General features: G+C 37.7%; 1 protein-coding gene across 15 annotated transcripts; it reads left to right on the top strand.

The window, feature by feature from the left end:
- The first annotated feature begins 971 nt into the window (after positions 1 to 971).
- LOC107847812 (nuclear poly(A) polymerase 4) lies at positions 972 to 23492 on the top strand. Of its 15 annotated transcripts, XM_047395347.1 has the most exons (15): positions 1464 to 1478; positions 1559 to 1636; positions 16534 to 16662; positions 16806 to 16945; positions 18336 to 18443; positions 18890 to 18952; positions 19048 to 19209; positions 19697 to 19810; positions 19891 to 19953; positions 20066 to 20395; positions 20576 to 20659; positions 21032 to 21961; positions 22060 to 22155; positions 22751 to 22827; positions 22920 to 23492. In XM_047395347.1, the coding sequence occupies exons 3-15, from the start codon at positions 16575 to 16577 to the stop codon at positions 22945 to 22947; spliced, it is 2283 nt and encodes a 760-aa protein (XP_047251303.1). In that variant the 5' UTR covers positions 1464 to 1478; positions 1559 to 1636; positions 16534 to 16574; the 3' UTR covers positions 22948 to 23492. The 15 variants fall into 15 exon arrangements, 14 of the variants coding, with proteins under 14 accessions (XP_016547851.1, XP_016547821.1, XP_047251302.1 ...); XM_047395355.1 differs by lacking the exon at positions 16806 to 16945 and having other exon boundaries at positions 1418 to 1478; positions 20495 to 20659; XM_047395349.1 differs by lacking the exon at positions 22060 to 22155 and having other exon boundaries at positions 1463 to 1478; positions 20495 to 20659.
- Positions 23493 to 23612: the final 120 nt, after the last annotated feature.

Here is a 23612-nt window from a genome sequence, read left to right on the forward strand (position 1 = left end):
GTATTGCATATACAACAATATAAAAAATTATACAAAAAAGAACTTCATCATCTTCCTCAAATCCAGGCACTAAATTCATCAAAAAAAAAAAATTTTAAACTATACCAAATCATCCAAAATTTCAAATCTTGAATCCTTAGTACATAGTTGATCTTTTGTAACCATGCCCCTCGAAATAGAATTTATTTACGAAAAATTGGAACCTCGAATTGCAGAGAAAAAAACCTCAAAATAATATTGAATTCTTTCACCAATTGTGTATATTCAGTTTTCAATTGTATATAATTCGTCTTGTATAACAAGGTGAATGAAGTTTTTTGGGAGAGAATTAAGAGAGAAGTTAAATTGAGGAAGCACTACTTCATATATAACATATGACCGAAATAATCAGGTGTTATGCGGAAGTGAGCAAAGCAAACCTCGAAAGACGCTGCATAAGAAGATAAATGAGAAATACACCAAAAGAGACATAATAATTTAACATGGTTCCGTCAATTAACCTACATTCCCAAAAGGAGATGAACAATCCAATATATAAAAGAGAGTACAAAATATAAAGAGAGACAACCTCACACAAATTCACTCGAAATAAATAGAGGTTCTCTCAAACCCCTAGGACTACATTGGATGCTACCAAACTAAAGGAAAGGAACCTCTATTTAAAGAGTCTATAACTTTTTTTCTATAAGAATAAAGATTAGTCAAATATGAAGAATATGTTTTCCTTTTTCTAAAAGAAAACTCAATTATGATATTTAAAGAAAAATCAAATTATGGTAAAAAAGTCAGGACAGACACTCAATAATTCTCCCCCTTGACCTGAATTTCTGACAAAATAAATTTGTTTCACTTTTTTTATGTAGTCTTCAACAAGTTCAATTCTTATCTCCAAAATATTCTCTAATAATTTTTTGTCTCTACACAAAGTAATACTCTGATAAAAATTCTCAAATCAAAATCTTCACTATCATTAAATCGATTGCGACTAGAACTTAACTCGCCAAGATGACCACCGATTTAACTTGACTCTAATATCACTTGTTAGGACCAAAATAAACAAATGTCATGGGAAGCTGGCGAAACAAACCTTTTCTTTTGGCCTCGGACTCAACCACCCCTCCGGGAAACCCCAGAAACCACTTTCCATTGACCCCTTTCCCCATCTTCCACCCTTTTCTTTCTCCCCAGATCTCTCTCTCTTTCCAGTTGGCTTAATCTTCAATATGAAATTGCGCACTTTTTTCCTCTCAATTTCTCGTTTTTCCACTTTCTTGCCTTGATCTGTAAATGTTTTGATTTTCGGTTTTATTTCGTAATTCGTTGATTTTCTTGTTTGGTAATTTATGGTGGATTCCGAGAGCTTAACGCCGCCGCCGGCAGAAGCCGCGCCACCGCCGAAGAAATATGGAGTCACCAAGCCTTTGTCTCTCGCTGGGCCCACCGACGCAGATCTTCAAAGAAACGCAACATTAGAAAAGGTGCCAACTTTTTTGTTTTGAATTCAATTCTGGCTATGAATTTGTACTGAATTTTGTGTCTTTTTTTTTTTTTTGTGAAGTTTTTGAAAGAATCAGAGTTGTATGAGAGTGAGGAAGAGACGGCAAGAAGAGAACAGGTGCTGCATCAGCTTGATCAGGTAAGTTTTGAAGCTTAGTAGTATTATAGCTTAATCAGTTGTAGTTGCTTTTGCTATATTTTTACATTAATTTTGTGGGGGTATAAGCTTTAATTTTTGCATTCAACAACATACCTAGTGAAATCCCACGGTTGGATCTGGGGCGAGTCGAATGTGCGCAGACCTTGCCTCTACCTTTGTGGGGTAGAGAGGCAGTTATCATAATCCTTCAGCTCAAAAGGAATGTCGTTATAACAGGATTGCAAGAAAAACATAACAACCAAATAGCACAATACAAGCAAATAAAAGCCCAAATAGTAACACACCTAAAAGAATAGGAGGCTATGCAATTACTAAATATTACTACTATTAAAGAGGAGATAAAGGAGGAGGCGAGTCCACTAGTCTCTCGCATAAAGTGCGACAATCCTAAGGGCTGACCCTTGGTGCAACACCAGCATCATCGAAAGTGTTCTGAGTTGTTAATATGTGTTTGTGTTTCAGCTATACTGTATTATAAATTTAGGGGCTGTGATATATTGGGTTTTCAGCAAATGGAAACACTATATGAGAAGTTAAAAAGATCTTTTCTTTTTGGTTTAGGGTGTTGATTATTAGCCTCTGATTGCAGCTTTTGGCTTAGGGCGGAGTTGAATATGTGAAGACTTTCTTTGTTGAACCCTGCAATTAAACAACTGTTTTTGAGTACATTGCTAATAATCATGATGATGTCCATATTTGTTGCAAGAATTAGATCACTTGGGGTTTTATTGCACTTCCGGCTATTCATATTTTAGCACTTTAATCGGATGCTTTAGGGCTTTAGTAGGAATAAGTATCAAAGGAAGTGCAGGGAAGATAACCTGGCAGAATATTTAGAGCAATGTTCAGGGGAGCGTGATGCGGGAGAAAGCGACAAGGCTTCACATCACGCATTATGTGATGTATGATGCAATGTGACCACATCACTGAAGCAAAGTGCAATTTAATAGAAAAAAGACCTAATAGAGCATTCAAATAGTAAGTTATAACTGAAAAGACCACAACAACTATATAATCAACAATAAAGATAATATATATAAGCAAAATTTTAAATGAATCACCAAGATCACTTGAACACCTATTGCAAGAAACAAAATAGTTCAACAAAGCAAAACAAACCAGAAAAAAGAAAACTCAAATCTAAATTAATAATGTTTCAATCTATGGCTCTTCTAGTCCATCAAGATTGTCCAAATCTTCTATTCCTTCAGTATCACCATAGTGCTCATCTTCCTTATCTCCTGTTGAAGTAGCAACTTCTTTTCCCTTATTGTGTAAGCTTGAAGTACTACCCCTTAAACCATAACGACACCCGTCAACTCCACTTGCCTCTTTAACAACACCCCAAGTGAAATTAGTATCTCCCTCAAAAATTGATTCATCTTTAGCATTCTTAATTCCAGTTAGCCATTCATTGGCATCGTCAATGTTGTCCAAGCTAATTGGATCAAATCCATTGCGAGCGTTGTAACGATGCCTCAATGTTTTGTTGTATTTTATGAACAAACAATTCATTGAGGTGCTATAGAGTTAGTCTATTCCTCTTTTTGGTATGGATTTGCAAATAAATATTGGCAAGTATAAAGTCAAGACATTTGAGATATAATATACTTATCTCAATTTACTAAAGCTTTTCTTTAACTCTTACGTATACTATTTGAACACACTCCAATTTCTTTCATACACAGATGCACTACAAGTTAGACCTAAAATTTTGATGATGAACTTTTGTAACTCTAGAGTTTCTGAACCATAAAGCGGACACTATTCAACTATTAAAGTAAAGTAATTATTCAAAATTAGCAACTATGAAGAAATAACTCAAAAGTGTTAATTTGATAGAAATCTAGAAGGAGTCATTCACCTGGGGACTTCTTGTCTCTTTGTCTTGTGGCGGTTGGCATTCCAAAAAGTCCCTCGACATTTTGGTAAGAACTAATCTGATCGGTTATTTTATCTTGCATATCTTTATCACCAACCATCCTTTCAATGCACGTATGGAATTCTCTCATCAAACTCTTATTCAGTAAATCATCCTTACGATTATAATAGAGTAATGGGTTCAAGATATTACCAGCTGCATGCAATGCTGCAATGGTTTGTGGAGTTGATCACTCTACCTTTATCAATGATCTCAGAAACCTTTGCATATTTATGCTCCTCAGTAACAAAAAATTGTAATTGCCTCCTTAGCCTTACTCATTGCTTCATAAATGTAACTCGTTCGATGGTTTTGCCTCAACATCTACCAAACGAAGAACTGTAACAAGGGACCACATACTTCAAAAGCATAAGCAATATTGTTCCGAAAGTAGAATGAAAGCATTATCCGTGCAATTTCTTTTCCTAACACTTCTTTTGCAAATTTACTATTAATCCATTCTTCTCAAATGAACATAGTTCTCAAATTTGGCTTTTGCTTCAACATCCTCTGCAAGGTCAAAGAAAGCGTTAGCAAAGATAGTTTTGCCAGGTCTCACCAAGTTTCTTTGATGAGTGAATTTTCTCATCATATTCACCAACTAAGGCCTTTTGAGCAATGTAAGAATGCACCTTAATTGCCTTGGTGAAAACACCTTGAAAGGGTCTTGGCTTGAAAATATCCTCAAATATTGAATTCACATAATGGGCTGCACATGGAGTCCAATATATGTGCTGGAACACTCCCATTTCATAGAACCTGCCTTAACATTTTCAGCCGCATTATCTGTAACCACTTGAACAACATTCTCTGGTTCATTATTCTCTATTGTACTCTTAAACAAATAGAACGTTTTGATGGAATTAGTGGACGAGTCGCGGACATCAATTGACTCAAGAAATAAGCTTTATGTCGGAGAATTCATCATCACATTTATGCGTATTTTTCTGGTTCTTGCTATCCATTTATCCATCATAATGGAACGTCCGTACTTGTTCTATTCCACCGGATTCTCCTCCACAATTTTTTGTCTCTTCAACTTCTTTATATTTAGATAAGTGACACTAACCTCATGATAAGTGAGTGGCTTCATCCCTGGACCATATTGGCCTATGGCCTTAATCATGTCTGCAAAAATGTCGTAATTAACACAATTGAAGGGCAACTTTGCATCATACAATCACTGTGAAAAGGCCGCAACAACACGATCCTCAAAATTCCCTTGGCCACAGCCTGTAAATTCTTACCAGTTTTCCTTGAATCATTTCCTGGCTTCTACGGAAAGTAAGTATCTATTGGACCTTTCTTACCGGTTGATCCATAACTTGAAGAGGCTGATGCATTTTGTGATTGTTTTTGTGATTTTGAAAGAGTGACAAATACAGCTTTTCCTTCCTCCATTTCATCATCATCATCAAAATTAGTAACTTGTGGTGGAGATAACATTTGATGTTTTAGATTCTTTTTTCGCTCAACATACTCTTTAATTTCTTTTCTCACAGAATCAAGACACTTTTTACATTGCTGCACATCACGACAATTACCAATAAGATGTTTATGGCTAAAAGCTCCACCATTAAACGTCAAGCCACAAAAAATACATGTAACTTTGTTCCTATTGGTCTTACTTGCCCTTTTATTATATTTCCAAGCCGGATCAGACATTTAGAATTTGCTGTAAAGAAAGCATAAGAAACAAGTCAAACAAAAAGGAAAAAATAAACTAGAACTGAGGAAAAATAAAAAAAGTAAAACAGGAAAATAAAAGCATCAGTTGTTAAAAACAGCGCATCAGTTGTTAAAAAAACCCAGAGCATCAGAAGTGAAGAGGAAGAAGAAGAAGAAAAGAAAAGAGGTTGGTCAAGCAACAACAAAACAGTCAGCAGAAGTCGAAGAAAAGGGAGAAGAAGGAAGAAAGAAGAAGGATAAAGAAAGAAGAAAGAAGAATAGCCTTGCAAGGTGGTCCTTGCCCATTCACACGGGATTCCATGTGCCCCATGCTACTCTGGTCAGAGCCTAAGCTAGTGATGCTTTCGGCTACTGGACTTTCGCCATCTAGGGTGCAGCATTCGGGTTGCTCTCTATTACTCATTTTTGTACTTGCTTTTTTATTTTTCAATTATTTCTTCAATTAACAAAACGAAAGAGAATAAATAAGATTCTCTTAGCTCGTTCAGAAGGATCTCATAATTCAATTATCCAAGGCTGTTTATGTCTTTAGCATGACCACTTGATGAAATCTGGAGAGAAGCAGGGTAAATGGCCGATACTCATTGTAAAGGAAGACGACATTTACTATTTCCGTTACCTGCCTAAAGGCTTATTGGTAGCTCTTAGGTTCTCTGTCAGTAGAGTGATTGCCAAAACCTAGGTATGTTTTTGGAGAATAATAAGAAGAGACGGTTGTAGCTTTTAGAGGCGGAGAAGAAAGCTTACGATTCTGTTGGTGTGAAGTGAGCTCTAACAATCGAAGCGACTAAAAGAGCCTGCTTTGGTGACCTTACGAGGAAGTGTTGCTCATTAAAGTCAGCTTCAAACTTCCGGTAACCGCTTATCCCAAGGTAGGTGGGCTTAGATAAGAAATATAGGCATTTTTATAATAAAAAACTGCGTCTTTTTTTTTTTGGAATCGAGCGAGATGATATGCCGAAGTGGGTGCTAGCTTGAAAATCGCCGCAGAATGAAGCAAGGCTGTCGGTTGAGGTCTCACCGGGCGAAAGCCAGCCCCTAGACTAAAAGATATGAATAAAGTTGTATCCGATGAGATTTTACTAGTAGTGTACTCGAATCCCAATTTATTATTGAATATGGTAAGCTTTTCTAATTGTTGGTTAGAATATTCTAGCTCTTTTAGTAGAAACTTTTTTTGGCGAAGAAAAATTACTTTAATGATCAGCAACAAAATAGTCGCCTTTAGTGAAGAAGAGAGAAAGTTGAAACTTCAGTCAAGTCGAATGCAATAGAAAACCCTACAAAATTGTATATGTGAATCGCAACTTTCTTAAACAAAAAATTTTAACTGTCTTTTTTTTAATTTAAAAATAGCCCTAAAAAAACAAGATGCGAGTGCATCGCCTCACATCACGCATCACAGCGCATCGTGCATTAGAAGTCTAAAATGGTGAGGCTCTAGCTCACCTAAGAAGTCTACCAAGTCATCTATTTCCTCTATACAACTTTCTTTACACCAAAAAAATAAAGGCACTAAACAACTCCATTTCACATCATGAATGGAGTTGATCTTATCTTCAAAATGCATTCAGTTTTAATTCTCTGGACTGTCCTACTCCTATCTTCAAAATTTCTAGCATTCCTCTCACTCCAGACAGTCCACCAAATGCAAAGTGGGATGCTTATCCAAGTTCTCCTGCTCTTGGCTCCACTTCCAGCTTCTTCCCAACTACAAAAAGTGTCAACAATTTTGCTAGGCATCGTCCATTCTGAGATTGATAAAAATCTTCCATAGTTGATCAGTAATTCTGCAATGTAAGAATAGATGTCCCACTGTCTTAGCTGCTTCTGCACACAATCAACAGTGTGTAACTAAGATGATATTCCTCTTCCTTAGATTTTCACGTGACAAGACTGCCTCTTTTGCTAATAGCCAAGAGAAACATGCCACCTTCAAAGGTGTTTGAGCTTTCCAAATTTGTTTCCATGGCTAGATGTTGTTCTGCATACAAGTATCATTTAGGCACTTGTATCCTGAACTTACTTTATATGCTCCTTTATTGTGTCCATCCCACCCTAATCTGTCCATCCCATTTTTAGCCCTTGGAATGTGTCAAGATATTTGAGCAACTCAACCATTCTTGGAATTTCCTAGTCATTCTATCTTCTTCTGAAGAGTAGATTCCTCCCTTGAGGAGACCACATGTCTGCCACATTACTATTCTGGTTTAGCACTAAATCAAACAAGTCTGGTAACACTACTGATAAACTCCTATTACCTAACCACTTGTCTTTCCAGAATGCAGTTCTTCCTCCATCATTGACTGAAATGGTAGTGTGATTAAGAAGAATAGTCCACCAACATCTGATAGATCTCCAAGGCAGTAAACCTATATGGGTTGTTTGCTTCTTTAGTAACCCAACTATCCAATTCTCCGTACTTCAATTTGATCACCTTTTTCCATAGAGAATGTTGCTCATGAGCATATCTCCACAACCATTTCATTTTCAGAGCTTTGCTCCGGATCTTCAAATTTTTTATTCATAGACCTCCTTGTTTCTTTTCGGATATCAACACTTTCCACTTGACTAGGTAATAGCCCTTTCTGGTTTTGTTTCCTTGCCAGAAAAAGGATCTCCTAATCTTATCCAGCCTCTTACCACATCTGCAGGGATTGGAAATAAAGTAAGCATATAAGTTGGAAGGGCATCATGAACTGCATTAACCAAGGTAAGTCTACCCCCAATAGACAAGTACTGGGCTTTCCATCTAAAAAGCTTCTTTTCACATTTCTCCAAAACAGAGTCCCATATCTCTTTTGATCTTGATTTAGCCCCCAGAGGCATACCTAAGTATATAGATGGTAAGGCTCCCACTTCACCTCCCAAGATTGAGGCAAGAAAATCCATATTTGGAACTAGATTAATAGGGTACACATGGCTCTTCCTCCAATTAAATGCAAACCTAAAATGCCTTCAAAGAGTACTAGAATTACTTTTAAATATCTTATCTGCTCCTCTTCTGTCCCACAAAAGATCACTGTATCATCAGCATATTGGAGATGTGTCACCTTCAGGCTATCTCCATTTCTTGTTAGACACCTCAAAACCTGAAATCCATCCATTGTTTTTTGCAGTCATGATCATATTATTAAGACCTTCCATGGTAAGGATAAACAAAAAAGGGGACAAAGGGTCTCCTTGTTTTATACCCCTTTGGGATGCAAAGAAGTCTTCAGGTGCACCATTGATTAGTATTGAAAACTTCACCGTGGACATGCAAAAACTAATCCATCTAATCCACTTTCCCCCAAATCCCATTCTCTTGAGTGTGTTAAGTAGAAACCCCCAATTCACATGATCATTAACTTTTTCAATAGCCAATTTGCATAAGATTCTAGGTTTTTTTGAGCCAGCCTTGAATCTACGGCTTCATTAGCAATGAACACTGCATCTATAATCTGTCTCCCTTGGATGAAAGCCATCTGCCGAGAATTTACTAGCTTAGCCATTACCCTTTTTAACCTCTCAGTTAGCACTTTAGACAGTAGCTTATTAAGAAAAAACCCATGGTGGACCAATCAGGTCCCGGAGCTTTGTCCACAACACTCATATTCAAACAATTGAACATTTCTTGTTCCTCAAATCTTGCTTGTAATTGTGCTTTCTCATCTTTTGATATTGTGGGGCAGTTTCTTATGTTTCCAGTTGATCTCCAGTTCTCCGTTTCAGTATACAATTTCTTATAAAATTGTACAATTTCCTCTTCATTCACTATCTACCTTTGCACTTTTAGGTGATTAATGTAATTGCTTCTTTTGTGGGCATTGGCGGAGTTATGGAAGAATTTAGTATTGTTGTCACCTTCTTTCAGCCACAACATTCTAGATCTTTGTCTCCATGCAATCTCCTCATTTTTTAGCAATTCCTTAAATTCAACAAATGTTGCAGCCTTTTCAGATGCTGCTTCTTCTGTCAAAGCTCTTCTCTCAATTATAGTATCCATGGCTGCCATTATGCTTAGCAAGGTAGATCTTTGCAAAGATAGGTTTCCTTTTTCTTCCTTACTCCATTCCTTTAACTTGCCTTTCAGAGCTTTTAATTTGCAAGCTAGTAAATAATCTGGCTTTCCCTGGAAAGTGAAAGAAAGCCACCATGCTTTGACTCTGTCTACAAACCCTTCAGTGTTAAGCCATCAATTTTCGAATTTGAAGTATGATTTGTTTTGATCCCAAGGGCCACATCGTAGTCTAATAGGTACATGATCTGATGTCAGTCTCTGTAGAGTCGTCTGTTTCACCCTGTTAAATTGTTCACTCCACTGGCATAAAACTCTATCCTTGATGTTGCATTATTAGTGTCTCCTCTGAACCATGTATAACTTCCTCCTTTTAGAGGAAGATTTATGAGTTTCAGGTCTTCAATGGTATCAGATAGCTCTATCATCGCAGAGGTCCTTCTTTGAAAGTCCCTTTTTTCTGTTGAAAACCTACACACATTGAGATCTCCATATACTGCCCAGGGAGCTTTAAGTATCCCTTTCACCGCTCTAGCTCATCCCATACTTCTCTTTTTTCAACCTTACAGTTTGGAGCATAGACACCTATGATTGCAATTAAAGTTTTGGGACAAAGCTTCAAATTTGCAAGTTAAGGTATGTACCCCTGTTTCAATTACCTCTCCCTTCCACATTCTACTATCCCATAGCATAATGATACCACCCCTAGTACCACTAGCTTTTAAACACGCAAAATTAACCCATCTCCCTCCCCATAATTGTTTCACTATCTCTTGCAAGTTCCCTTGTAACTTTATTTCTTGAAGACACTATGTCAGCCCTCCGTTGCTCAATACAACTCTTCACCACTCTTCTTTTCCCCCATCATTTAATCCCCTAGCATTCCATGACACCAGGTTTAGCTTCATAGATCAGATTGTGAACACCCTTTTCCCTTGTTTCTGCCTTCTTTACTTTGTATTTAACATCAAAAGTGATTAAATTCTTCAGCTCATTGGCACCCTTAAACTTGTTTTTCCTGATCTCTGAGGATGTCTCCAACCTCATAGCCTGTCTGCAGGCATCTACTTGCATAAGTAACTCAAGGGCTTCCTTTGAAATCAGCTCCGAACATTTTTCCTAGCTTGATTATGTTCTGCCGAACCCATGCTGATGTGGATCTCCCTATTTCGATGATATCTGTTGATGCTGCTGTCACTATTGGTGTTGCTTCTTCCACGTTCCATAACTCTCCTCCCGTGCATGAATTACCCAACATGGTTTGTTGCTCCATGTAATTTTCAAGTGCCCGTGCCCTTTCCTTCCTTCCTATTATTTCCCTCGTTGTCTCAATTGATCCTTCCTCAAAACCTGTTTTGTTTTCCGTGCTGACACCTGCACTTGGGTTTTTAATGGAAATCTGAAACTCTTCCCTATTATTTCCCCCATTGTCTCAATTGATCCTTCCTCAAAACCTTTTTTGTTTTCTGTGTTGACATCTGCACCTGGGTTTTTAATGGAAATCTGAAGCTCTTCTGTGTTTTCTGCTTTATCGACTTGTGGGATTGCTGTTCTTAGCCTCGTAATTTCTTCCCACAGTTCATCAATGTATACACCTGTGTTGGGTTGGGCTTGGGGACTTTTCTTTTGTCGTAGCACTTGCTTTTGTTGGGCCGACCCATTTTTGGATATATTTGGGGGCTCCTTTTCTTGACTTAAAATTGTCACATGTTTCTCACATGGGTGTAACTTAAAATTACAGCCCACGTGTGTACTCCAGTCAACAGCTATCAAGGATGCTATTTTTGTGATAACTTCGAAACAAGGGTTTATCCGCAGGTCATTTTCCTTCGTCTTTTCTCTGCGAAGCAAGGACCTCTTGGTAAAACCCTTTTCTAGGGTTTCTCCCGTCACCAATTCTTCCGCCATGGGTTTTGCTGCTGCTACCGGCAACCTCTCAAAAGTTGTAACTTTTTCTTTCCAAATCAGGATTTTGAAGATGTAACCCTCTTTAGTAATGGAGATCTCATTGGAAATTTTCCGGCGTCTCCCCTGACCTCGATACGCGTCCATTTGAGATTTGAGATTGTTCCTCAGCTCAGTTTCCTCCTCTGTTCTACACCACCCTCCACATTTATCTCCTATTTCTTGAAAGGTTTCTTTGGACCACAAATGCATTGGCAGTCCGGTGGCTCTGATCCATGTTGTTTCTTGATTCTGCTTGTATGATACACACCCAAAGAGCGGGTTCCACCATTCTAGATGCATTTTTGACTTTCTCCGGACCCAATCTCCTTGTAGTATTTGTTCAGCCATGTGCTTATTTGGAAACTCAAATAGAAAATTGTGCCCTGCCATTTCATAAATGTTGACTTCAAAAGCTTCCTTCCAAGTCAAAGATGCCCACCTTCTTATATCTGCTAGGGTGGGTATCTCCATACCTCCAAAAGATCCAGTAATGCTTCTCCTTAGAGGGCCTTTCAAATTGTCAGAGCCTTCATTACGACCTTGTTGCCATTTACTGCTCTCAACCATCCTGGTGTATGGAACAGTCTGTTTTGAAGGTTGTTTACTGGTACTTTGGTGATTAGCATTTATGAATCTTTCAATCTTTAATGCCATGTCCTTCAACCCTTCATTTATGGCTAGTTCGGGGATAATAATAACTTCTCTAGCCTCCCCATTCAGAGATAGAAAGCTCATTCCGTGTATATTATATTTTCCGGTGCCATAATATTCAGCCACTTGTTCTTTTGTCCTCCACCTTCTCACCATATTTTTGTTGTCCTTTGAAGCTTCTTTGAGTTGTAGCAGATCCATTCATTCCGTTTGAGTTGCCATAGTTCCATCTTGTAATATCAAAAGATTTGAAGCCTGCATTGAAATAGATTCTGTTTTCTGCCATTGAATTGTGTCGATAAGTAACTAGAAGGAAGGCGCTGAAGCAATAATCACAGTGGGTGACTATTGATTGGTTGAGAAAAAAAGGTCTGTTGACGGTGATCGGCGCCGGAATGAGACCTCTACAGTCCTGGAAAGTAGGAGAGAGAAAGTCCTTGGTTACCATGCCTAGGAGCATTTTTTTTTACTTTTCCATAAATTTGATGTTCAAATTTTTTTTTTTCAAACACTTGATGCTCATGAAAATACTGCATAGTTCCCATCAAAGCAGTCTTGATCAGGTTCGGAAAAGTTAGGAAGAAGTTCATATTAAAACCATCAGGGCCAGGTGCCTTATCAATGGCACATGACTTTTTGCTCTCCCATACTTCCTCCTCCTCAAAGCTCCTCTGCAACCAGATTTGATCTTCAACAGAGATCACATTCGTATCATGGACATTGAACTCAGGTCTCCATTTTTCACTCTCTTTACACAGGTTCTGATAGTAATCCTGAATAGCGACTTTGATTGCTTCAGGTTCTGTGATATTTTGCCCCTCCAGTTCCAGAGAATCTATTTGATTATCTCTTATGTGACTTAGCAACCCTGTGAAAGAACTTGGAGTTTGTCTCCAGATTTCAACCATTGCACTCTTGATCTCTGTCTCCAAGCTATTTCCTCCCTCTTTGCCACCTCTTCAAATTCTAGTGCTAGATGTGTCTTCTGAAGGACCTCATCATCAGTGAGGCTTCTCTGCTCCTGAAGAAATTCAAAAGAGCTAATTTGATTTAGAATCTCCTCTTTCTTCTGCTTCCAGTTCACCCGGATGTTTTTACTCCACTGAATTAGCTCCTTCTTAAGAAGTTTTAGTTTGTTACCAAGAACAAAAGCAGGTCTACCCCTACTTGGGAAGGAATTCCACCAACTACTCACTTTTTCTTTAAATCCCTCCACTTCTAGCCACCAATCCTCAAATGATTTTCTACTAAAGGATGCACTTTTTTTACAAGTGTAATAGGTAATATGCCTGTGATATTGTCCAACATGTGACAATATTTATATTGAGAACCATTGATAATAAAATAATATTTAACTTGAGAACTTAACTTTTTTAGTGCCCCATTCTACATTTTAGCAGAATACTTTCTTATATGTTTCGTCAAGCTTAAAGTGGGGTGGGGTAATCAACAGTTCAGTAGTAGTTTGCACACTTAAATAGTTGCAGAAGTTGGAAGAACTTGTTGAAGTAGCTGCGGAAGTTATTATATTCGGAATCTTGCGTGGAACTTTTATTTATTCCCCACTAGCACTTATGTGGGTTATCTGGAGAGGAAGAATCATGAGAGCTTTTGAAGGGATATAGATGAATTTTGTTAAGTTGATGATAGCTTCCCATCACTTCTTCTCTTTTGCCGCACCCATGAAGTTTCTTGTCGTATAGAAGATTGGGTGCTTTCCGTAGACATGTTTTTTTTGGTGGGTAGGTTTTCTACTTTTCTGGTTTACTTCTTGTATGCAGGTGTGTTTTGGCCCAAACAATAGTGGAACACATTTATTTTATAAATATAAAAGAAAAAGGTGGTTTTGCCAGTATTCTTGCTGGAAATTTGGTATGGTGTTGCGAAGATGGTTATTACGAAAAATCATTTGTATCTCAAAGGATCAATGAGAAGAGGAACCTGTTGCCGGAGTGACTCTGAGAAAGAATTGTGCTACATTGAAAATAGAAGTGGTGCTGCTTTCGGCTATAGTTACCAGAGGGAGAAAGTCCCCCCCCCCCCCAAAAAAAAAAAAAAACATATGAACCTGATGCATACAAGTCTTTCTGTTTGTTGGAATACATTATACAAAGTTAAAAGAATGCATATTGGACATAGTGGCTTTCTTGTTCTGTGAATAGCTAAATATACAACAACATACTCAGTGTCTTCCTACAAGTGGGCCTGAGGAGAGGTAGAAGTAGACGGAAGAAGTATGGGGAGGTGATTATGCAAGACATGACGCAACTTCGGCTCAGTGTTTCGGAGAGCGAGAAGCGGGAAAAAGTGACAAGGGCTCGCTTCACTGGATCGAGAATCGTGAAGTGAAGCATATGCTTTTTTCAACTAAAGTGTTGTTTAATACAAAACTAGAAATATTAAATATGCATAGATAAATAACCAAGAACACAAAAGAAATAACATATCAAGCAAAATTTTCAGTTCCTAAATTAAACAGTAAATAATAGATACTAGAACTAGATTAAAACAGAGACAGAAGTAAAAAGACATTACAAAACACAGGGAAAATGCAGAATATAGATGAAAATCAGAACAGAATAATGAAGGAAAATACCAAGCATAGAAAAAGAATTGCAAAACAGAAAAACAAGATAGAGAAGTCGCACACTGCAAGTTGAAGAACTGAAAAAAAATAGAAACGAAACAGACAGAGAAAACCCTAGCAGCACAATCACAGGCACACATCAAAGAAAATAGAGAAAAGAAGAAGAGAGAGAAGAGGAAACTCACGCTAAAAAATCCCATCAGTCGCGTGAGATCAGTGAAAGAGAATCGCAAGGCTTTCAGCAGCAGAAGTAAAACAGAAGCTAATGTTTTGGAAGAAGTCGCACAAGTGTTTCTATAAAAATTTTAAAATAAAACACTAGTTCAGCAGTCACCTCTCTTAACCGAGCTTTTCTTGCTTTTATTACTGCTCTCGCTTCAGTCCCAGAACTGCTCACTTTTTCAGCCATGCCTCACTTCAGGGTAGAAAAGCGCTATATTGCTTCTTGCTTTACGCAATGAAGCACTCGCTTTTAATAACACTGCTTCGGGGATAATGATAGAAGGTTAGTGTGTAGTCGAGCGGCTTTCTTTTCTATTCCAGGAGTATTATTACTGTTCTTGTATCTTTTTGGTGTTATATTTCTATTACCATCTGTTGTTTATTTCGCTTTGGTTATCTTTTTTCTCTTCAATTATCCTTTTATCTGGCTGTTGTTTCTGCTTGTTTTTCACCTGTCCTTGAGCCAAGAGTTTTTGGAAACGGCCTCCCTATCTTCCATAATGTGTACCTCATCTGGGTGGAGGGTGATTATTAACATAATCTCCAAAAGACCTCTGGGTTGGAGTTGTTTCTGGTCACGTTTTTGGCATGATACCGGCAGAGTAATATCTCTGTGTTCGAAAAAGTTGACCAATGACGTGTTTCGTATCTTTGGTGAAAGTTTCTCAAGCATCTTTAGATAGAAAAATATGCATGTTCTAGTATTTTTATGTAATTTTTGATTTTCAGTTCTAAATAACAAATGAGTCAAGTGGTCTAAGTTTCAATTTCAATAGTGTGTAAATTTGACATGAAATCGTATAATCAATACTGGAGTATGACCAGTTTACATTAGGTCATAACTAAAATGCACATTGTAAGAAGCTTTATTTTGCTTTAAATTCTAAACATATTCAGCACTAAGATAATAATATACAAGTTTTTGCCCACAGATAAAAGAGTAAGAAGTTTTTAGTTGGTGCTAGTTTGGCTCTGTTATATCTAGCTCGTTCTCATGTATTGAGCAAACCCAATAAGCCTGCGAAGGACAACAAGAAGATGATAAGAACTGAGGTCAATGACAGGGATTTGTTTGACTTTGGATTGGGAAGGAAAAATAATCTTTTGGAAGTTACATTCCATAAATCCTGACGTTTCAGATAGCACCTGCCATCTTTCTCACAGTTATCAATTGCTAAAAGGATTTGTTTCATATCATTGTCCTGACCAATGTATAAGAGGTTAAACTAAAACCTGCTATCTTTCTGATTTCTCCATTCAACATTTAAGTCCATTCTCTGTGTGTCTCCAATGGCCTTGTGGAAGCTCTCCTTTCTGTTTCCACTTTTGTATAGAGCATATCGGCTGGATCTTCTATAGTTTTGCAACATAACATCTTTAGAATCTCTGTTTTGGCTGCATTACATGCTCTTCTTTTTGGAAAGTATGCCATTTATATTTCCAGTAAATAAAGTTCAAAAGTCCTACTCGTTGAGCTTCATCTTCCATCAGCATGAAGATATAGGTGAACTTTATGCTCTAATCTGTTTGATTCCATCTTCTCCAGCCCCCCTCTCCCCCCCTTTCATATTCTGGTAAGTCTGTTAGCAAAGAGTACAAAAAGGCTTTATTTCTCTGAAGCATCACATGCGTAAACCGTTATTGTTTTGTCTTCTCAATTAGTATCACTTGGTTATACTAGTTGAGAATTGTTTATACTAGCTGATAAAAGTCTTTATTACTTTGAAGCATCATACACGTAAACCGTTATTGTTTTGTCTATTCAATTAGTATCACTTGCTTATACTAGCTGATAAATAGGAACCAAGTTGTATCGGAAATATGGGGGTTCTCTCACTAATCTATGAGCTTGAATGCAGAGAAAGTAAGATACACAAGCCAAGAATTTTGTTGTGTGTATATGGATTTTGACAAGATGGGCAAAGAATGCCATCCAACAGTACACATTAGGAGAAGGCCTCTCCCCTGTGAAAAGAGCTTTACTATTGGTTAGACCTTTTTTCTTCTCATTATGTTTGAAGCACCTCAAATAGAGAATGAAATGTGTAAAAAAAGGGAAAAGGTTGCAACACTTTCCTCTTTTGTGGATGGTAATAATTGATCTAAGTTTTTGGATCTTCCACGTTTGTAGTAGCATATTCTTTTGTGGAGTTAAGTTCCAATTATGGAAGGAGCTGTTTGCACGACTCTGCTACCTGGTCAATTCTTCTTTTGTTGTTGATAACGTTGATATTTTGTGTGAGCTTGTACGCACCTCAACAATTCCACCAGGTACTTGCTATCTCCCACTGTCAAAGGTCTAGCTAGACATAGGGCAACACCACCCAGGGTGGGCATAAAAACTGGAGAACAGAAAAACCAAACCGAACCAAATTTGTTCGGTTTCGTTTTGTTTCGATAGTTCTGTTAAAGGGTAACAGTTCTTCGGTAACTTTTGTTAATTAAATTTTAATTTTTTTTTTTTATATTGCATTTAATATGTATGCTGACCCAATAAAGACCCAAGTCCAAGCCTATTTATTTTCTAAAAATCCTATCAGATCCAAGTACTATCTATTCTCTTAGTCTTAAGAATCATGACATTAGTTTGATATTAGTGTTCTTTGCATTTGTGACTGCTGAAGCCTGAATTCGTGACAACGTGTCTTATTTTGTCTTACTGTTTTAACTTTTATGTGCTACTCAAATAGGAAGCATGGGTACAACACTGCATGCCAGGTCTGCATCTTTTTGGGAGTTGTTCTTGCTTATATATTGCCGTTTCGGATTTCCTTAATGAGCATGCATTTGGTTTGATGAAATCAATTAATCTATCTTTTATTTCGTATTAAGCCAGATTTGTTTGAGTTTTATTAGTTCTGTTTATTGCTGTACTGAGCATGACTCGGAGATCTTGTAGCTTCATTGTTGAGTTCTTTTTCATAATTGATCTGTTCTCACACAGTTGGAAAGAGTATTTTCGTATACAAGATGTAAGGTATGTAGTTTCGCTGTGCAGGAAGGAGGAAGGAGTGCCGATCCATCCAACTTTAAGTTTTACTGCCTATTGCCCAGTTTTAGGGACTGGATAAGTGGATATGTGCTGATAATTTTGTTTCTCACTTGCACCAAAATGATCAATTTAGAAACACAGAATCAAACCGAACCAAATTAGGTAGGTTCGGTGTTCGGTGCTCATTTTTGCAAAACCGAACTGAACTTTGACAAAACCGAACCGAAGAACCGAATGTCCACACTCCTAACACTACCCACCAAGGTCTTAGGTAGATAGGAGGAAATTACGTAGTATTTTTTGTAGTTTGTGCTACCTTGTGAGTTCTTTTCCACTTTATTCCTTTTCTTAGCCACATAGCTTTCTTGCTAAGGAATAGGAAATCTCTCTGGGAAAAGTCAAATGCTTTTCATGGATTGTCACGTACAGAAAATGCCTCAGTTCTGATAATCTTGAAAATAGAGGCACAAATCTGGGTTATTTTAAAAAACAAAAAAGAAAGAGGCATAATTCTATGCAACAGATGCGTTCTCGTCTTGGCATTATGTAGAAAAAATTATGTGATCTGTCTTGGCATCATACGAAATCAGCTGAAGTGCTTGATGGTTCTGTTGGTCAGATGTAGTTTGATTACGAAGAAGTTGTAATGACTGGTAAATTGTGGTGTAGATTGTAAAATCATGGGTGAAACAATTGACTCGCCAGAGAGGCTACACTGATCAAATGATGGAGGATGCAAATGCTATAATATTCACTTTTGGTTCTTATCGGCTAGGAGTAAGTAAATTTCAGCACTTCACTTGATTTTTTCAGTATTTTGTTCTTTGTGTAGTAATGTAAAATATTTGCTTATCTATGCATCGTTGATAAACTATATGAAAGTAACCTGCAAAGCCAGGATTCTTGAAGTTGGGATAATTGGGTGATCAGATGATTGGACATAAAGATGAACATATCTAGGTACCAGATGCTAAAGTTGCAGCTAATAGGTCTTTCTTTGGTTTCAATTTCAAGTTTTTCAATAGGAGCAGCAGAAATTACATGTTTGGCATCTTGTTAAGTTGTCATTAAGCTAAAGATAGATTCACATATCTATGAAATGCCATCACATTCTGTGCTTTATTCCAATAGCATATCGGAGCTCTATATTTATTGTTCTTATTAATCTGAATGTCCTTTTGACACTTTTTCATTGTTGATGGACACTTCGTATGCTTATGCAGGTTCATGGCCCTGGAGCTGACATAGATACATTGTGTGTTGGTCCCTCTTACGTCAATCGTGATGTGAGTCCCTCCCTTTTACTGTTCAAAACTTTTCTCACTCTGATGATTAATCATAACCATTTATGAAATTTGTTCTCCTTTGGTTTTCTCTGCAGGAAGATTTCTTTATCATTCTGCATGATATTTTGTCTGAAAAGGAAGAAGTTAGTGAACTCCAACCAGTTCCTGATGCTCATGTCCCAGTTATGAAATTCAAATTTCAAGGAGTATCTGTCGATCTCCTTTATGCAAGTATATCTCTCTTAGTTGTCCCTGAAGTAAGTTGGAACATTCTTCTTTTAGATTTATCCTTTACTTATTATGTTATACCTACGTTGAAAAGCTGTAAAACTTAAAGGTCTCTACTGTTGTAAGTCATCTAGATTCTGTTATTTTAGTTTCATTTGATCAATGTGAATAGATAGCAGCTTCATTACTGTCTCTGTATTTCGTCATCCTTACTTCACGTCCTTCCAAACTGTAGAGGTGTTCATGTAGTAGTTGAATTATTATTAGATTATAATTGTGTTTTTTATACCTATTGTTTCTAGTTCTCTTTACTAATTTTACTAGACTGTTTTGTCTTGAGCCGGGGGTATATCGGAAACAGCCTCTCTATCTCGCCTTTGAGGTAGTGGTATGGACTGCATACACTTACCCTCCCCAGACCCCGCTTTGTGGGAATATACTGGGTATGTTGTTGTTGTTGTTAGAATTGTGTGACAAATTGCATTTAATTCTGTCTTGTAATTCGCATGTTAACAGGATTTAGATATCTCAGATCGATCTGTACTCTACAATGTGGATGAACCAACTGTTCGAAGTCTCAATGGGTGCCGAGTTGCTGACCAAATATTGAAATTAGTTCCTAATGCTGACGTAAACCTACTTTCCCCTTGTGTTATGGTGTCTATAAATGATAACTGAATTTCCATATTGATTTTCTCACAATTTTGCAGCACTTCCGCACAACTCTTAGGTGTCTAAAGTTTTGGGCAAAGAGACGTGGTGTTTATTCCAATGTGAGTTCTTATTCCCTCAACATCCTCACTGGTTGGTCTATAGTATTCATAAGCTGGTTAATTTGTGAGCATGATTTCCTACTTTCCCCTTCTGCGCTCTGTTTTTATTCAGGTTACAGGATTCCTTGGCGGAGTGAATTGGGCTCTTTTGGTTGCTCGCATTTGCCAATTTTATCCTAATGCACTCCCCAGTATGCTTGTTTCTAGGTTCTTCAGAGTTTATACACAATGGCGTTGGCCAAATCCGGTGATGCTATGCCCAATAGAAGAGGATGAACTTGGTTTTCTTGTTTGGGATCCCCGCAAGAATCCAAAAGACCGAACCCATCATATGCCAATTATTACTCCTGCTTACCCTTGCATGAACTCTAGCTACAATGTCTCGCCAAGTACTCTTCGAGTAATGATGGACCAATTTCAGTTTGCTAACAAGATTTGTGAGGTATAACATAAAAGTTCAGTGCCGTTCTCTTCCTTTTTGTGCTCTGCTGACGCATTTTGATTGGTAGTTTTGCTGTTTTCACTTGGTTCTGTCATCCAGGAGATAGAGTTGAGTAAAGCACAGTGGGCCGCACTGTTTAAGCATTATCTTTTCTTTGAGGTCTACAAAAACTATCTGCAGGTTGACATTGTAGCAGCAGATCATGATGATTTGCTAGCTTGGAAAGGCTGGGTGGAATCCCGGCTTAGACAACTAACACTAAAGGTGAGAATTATAATCACCAACGGAAGAAAAGAATATTAACTTGGCTTATTAGGGGAATCTCAGTAGTCCAGTTGGTTGGTTGGTTACTTATACTTTCACCTTGTTGGTGAGGATTCGATTCCCCATTTGCACCTTCTCCCTTTCTCTCCCATATATAATTTTTTTAAAGCTCTAATGGAAAAGAAAGATTCTGGGAGGGAAAAATCTAATTCAGTTGTAATGATAATGATATTTTGTGTGTTTTTGATTTTATTATGTCGATGAGAATTGTAAGTACCAAAGGGGAAAGAAAGAATTCTGCTAAGGAAAAATCTAATTCAGTTGTCATGATTCTATTGCTGGAACTCATTCCTATCCTTTGATGCATTTCAGATAGAGCGGGACACGAACGGGATGTTACAGTGCCATCCGTATCCTAATGAATTTGTAGACTTATCTAAGCCATGTCCACATTGTGCTTTTTTTATGGGCTTGCAGAGGAAACAGGGTGTCAAAGTGCAAGAAGGACAACAGTTTGATATTCGTGGCACAGTTGATGAGTTTAAGCAAGATGTAAGCATGTATGCTTATTGGAGACCAGGCATGGATATCTATGTATCTCATGTTCGGAGGAAGCAAATTCCTCCATTTGTCTTTCCAGATGGGTATAAGAGACCACGGCCATCTAGGAATACAAGTCATAGTACTTCTGAGAAAGTTGGCTGCATGTCTCCTGAAGAAAAGCATCCAAAGAGGAAGCAGGAGGCTGAAACAGTTGATGTAAATATGGGCAAACCAGGGAAACGTGCTTCTATTAGTCCACAGAGGATAGGATCTGTTTCTCCTCTAGGTAGTTCTTGTTGGTCTGATGGATCATCACAGATGATCGTTTCTGATGAGTCACAAAGGGAGCTTGAGAGTTCGTGCCTAATGGACAGTTCCAATGACAAATCATTACATAGGCTATTGGGCAGCAGAAACGATGCCTATCTGAGTGACACTTCCATTTGTACACCTGATAGTTTAAATTCTACAATGTCAAGGGGTTCCACATTATTCGGAGTTTCCAGAGAAGTTGATTTAGATAGTTCTAACATAAAATCCTTCCCAAGCAAGGAGGTGCTTGGACCGTGTGAAGACATATGCACTAGAGATGTTCAGACTTTTCAAGTCTTGCAGAATGATGAGAAGGGGGACATTTTGGGATCACTTCATCAGGATAATGTTGGGAAGCTGAATGAACCATTTATTCAGATTGGTTGCACAGAAAGTCTCGAAAGAGTGCCTGTATCAAATTCCAAAATTCAGAACCTCACTTGCGAGGTGAGTTTCTCTGTTTGTGTGTTTCGGCTCTTGAATTGTAGCTGATGACTGTGATTTATGGAATTGTTGAAGATAGTGAGAGCTAAGAGTCCTTTCAGGGTGATATAAGCTTGGCCGATCGGATTTCACAACTAGGGGATGGATGTCTAAGTGGAAATGGATTATTGGGTAATGGCTTAGCTGAGAAGTCACAGGTGGTGCAAAAGTTTCTTTGTCCAATTTTGCCACTTCCTCATCAAAGCTATGCATCGTATATGAGTTTCCATTATTATCTTTTCAAAGAAAAAAGAGTGCTCATTATTACTGTTCACATGCCTATTTTCCGGTGTTCAATCTCATTTTCATTTTGTTGGGTTATTATGACTATTGAAGAGCTGGGCATATCATCAGTTGTGTATTGGAGGTTCATGATGTTGGGGTCTTTGATTGTAATTGTGTCAAAACTCATTCCAATCTTGAAAAAGCAAGAGATGGGGAATATGTCATGATTTTGGATATAATCGGACAATACCCGGCTCATTATGTTTCTAATTCCCTTTTAATACGCAGCTCATTATGTTTCTCATTCCCTTTTTCTTTTCTAAAAATCATTTCTATTTAAATTTGATTCGTTTACTCGGCAATTCTCCGACCAAAATATGGTGGTGTTTAAGACTAAATTTCTACTTTCCTAATTAGCTATGAACATGGGTTATACACGTCTTGCTTAGACTTCTTCTGCATCTGGCTTTATTTATGGTTTCTCAGGATGGAGAACTTACTCACTGTTTATCATTTTCCATTTTCTAGCCAAACCTTTCTCTAGAAAGAGAAATGGAAACCCAGGATGGGACAAGCTCAGAGGCTGTGCAGGAGGCTGCGATAAGGCATGTGTTTCTGAGGACCTGTGTTTTATGATTTGATAGGTTATGTTATCTTTATTCTTTCTTGCTTTGTTCCTGTTGTGGCTTCTCTCTAGCAGGTTGAGTCTGGAGTCAACAGCTTGAATTTGGGTGGATTTTGCAAAGTTGGTCTGTTTCAGAACAAGTGTGGTTGTGAAAATGCATGCTTTTCAGATGGTGATTGAGGTGTTTGGATTAGTCTCCAAACTCACGTTTTAAAGTGAGAAAGAGGTTGCAGATTATGGTGTGATTTGTCTTCAAGCCCCCAATTCCCCCCTCCCTGTAAAAAAAAAAAAAAAAAAAAAACAGCCCAAAAAAAAATTATAAATTGAAAGGATAAAAAAGGAGCTGTGCCTTCAGTTGGAAGTTAAACCAGTGTCTTGCAGTTGAGCCGGTGTCGAGAAGAGACCTTGAATACGCTTGTGGGTCTGATCTGCTTCATTTGTTAAGAATCTCGTAGGATGTGAAAAACTAATGGCATGTGGATGTTTAAAAATGTAAGTGTTAGACAGGGTAATGGCTATTTTTTTCTTTTGAGGATTTAGAGAAGAATTGCCTTCTATTATTGCCTTCTATTGTGATGTAGCAGACCGTATAGTACTATTTTGTTGAACTTTCAGTACTTGACTAGTAAAAATCGTTGCATATCATATTCCTCTGTAGGTGATAAGAAGTATAATTCACTTCGAAATAGCTTTAGATATGCGGGTGTTTGGAGTTAAGCTTGACGAAGCTAGACTTCAGCCAAAATGTTTATAGTTCAGACATAT

The sequence above is a fragment of the Capsicum annuum genome, chromosome 8 (assembly GCF_002878395.1).
Source record: "Capsicum annuum cultivar UCD-10X-F1 chromosome 8, UCD10Xv1.1, whole genome shotgun sequence".
Classification (NCBI taxonomy): domain Eukaryota; kingdom Viridiplantae; phylum Streptophyta; class Magnoliopsida; order Solanales; family Solanaceae; genus Capsicum; species Capsicum annuum.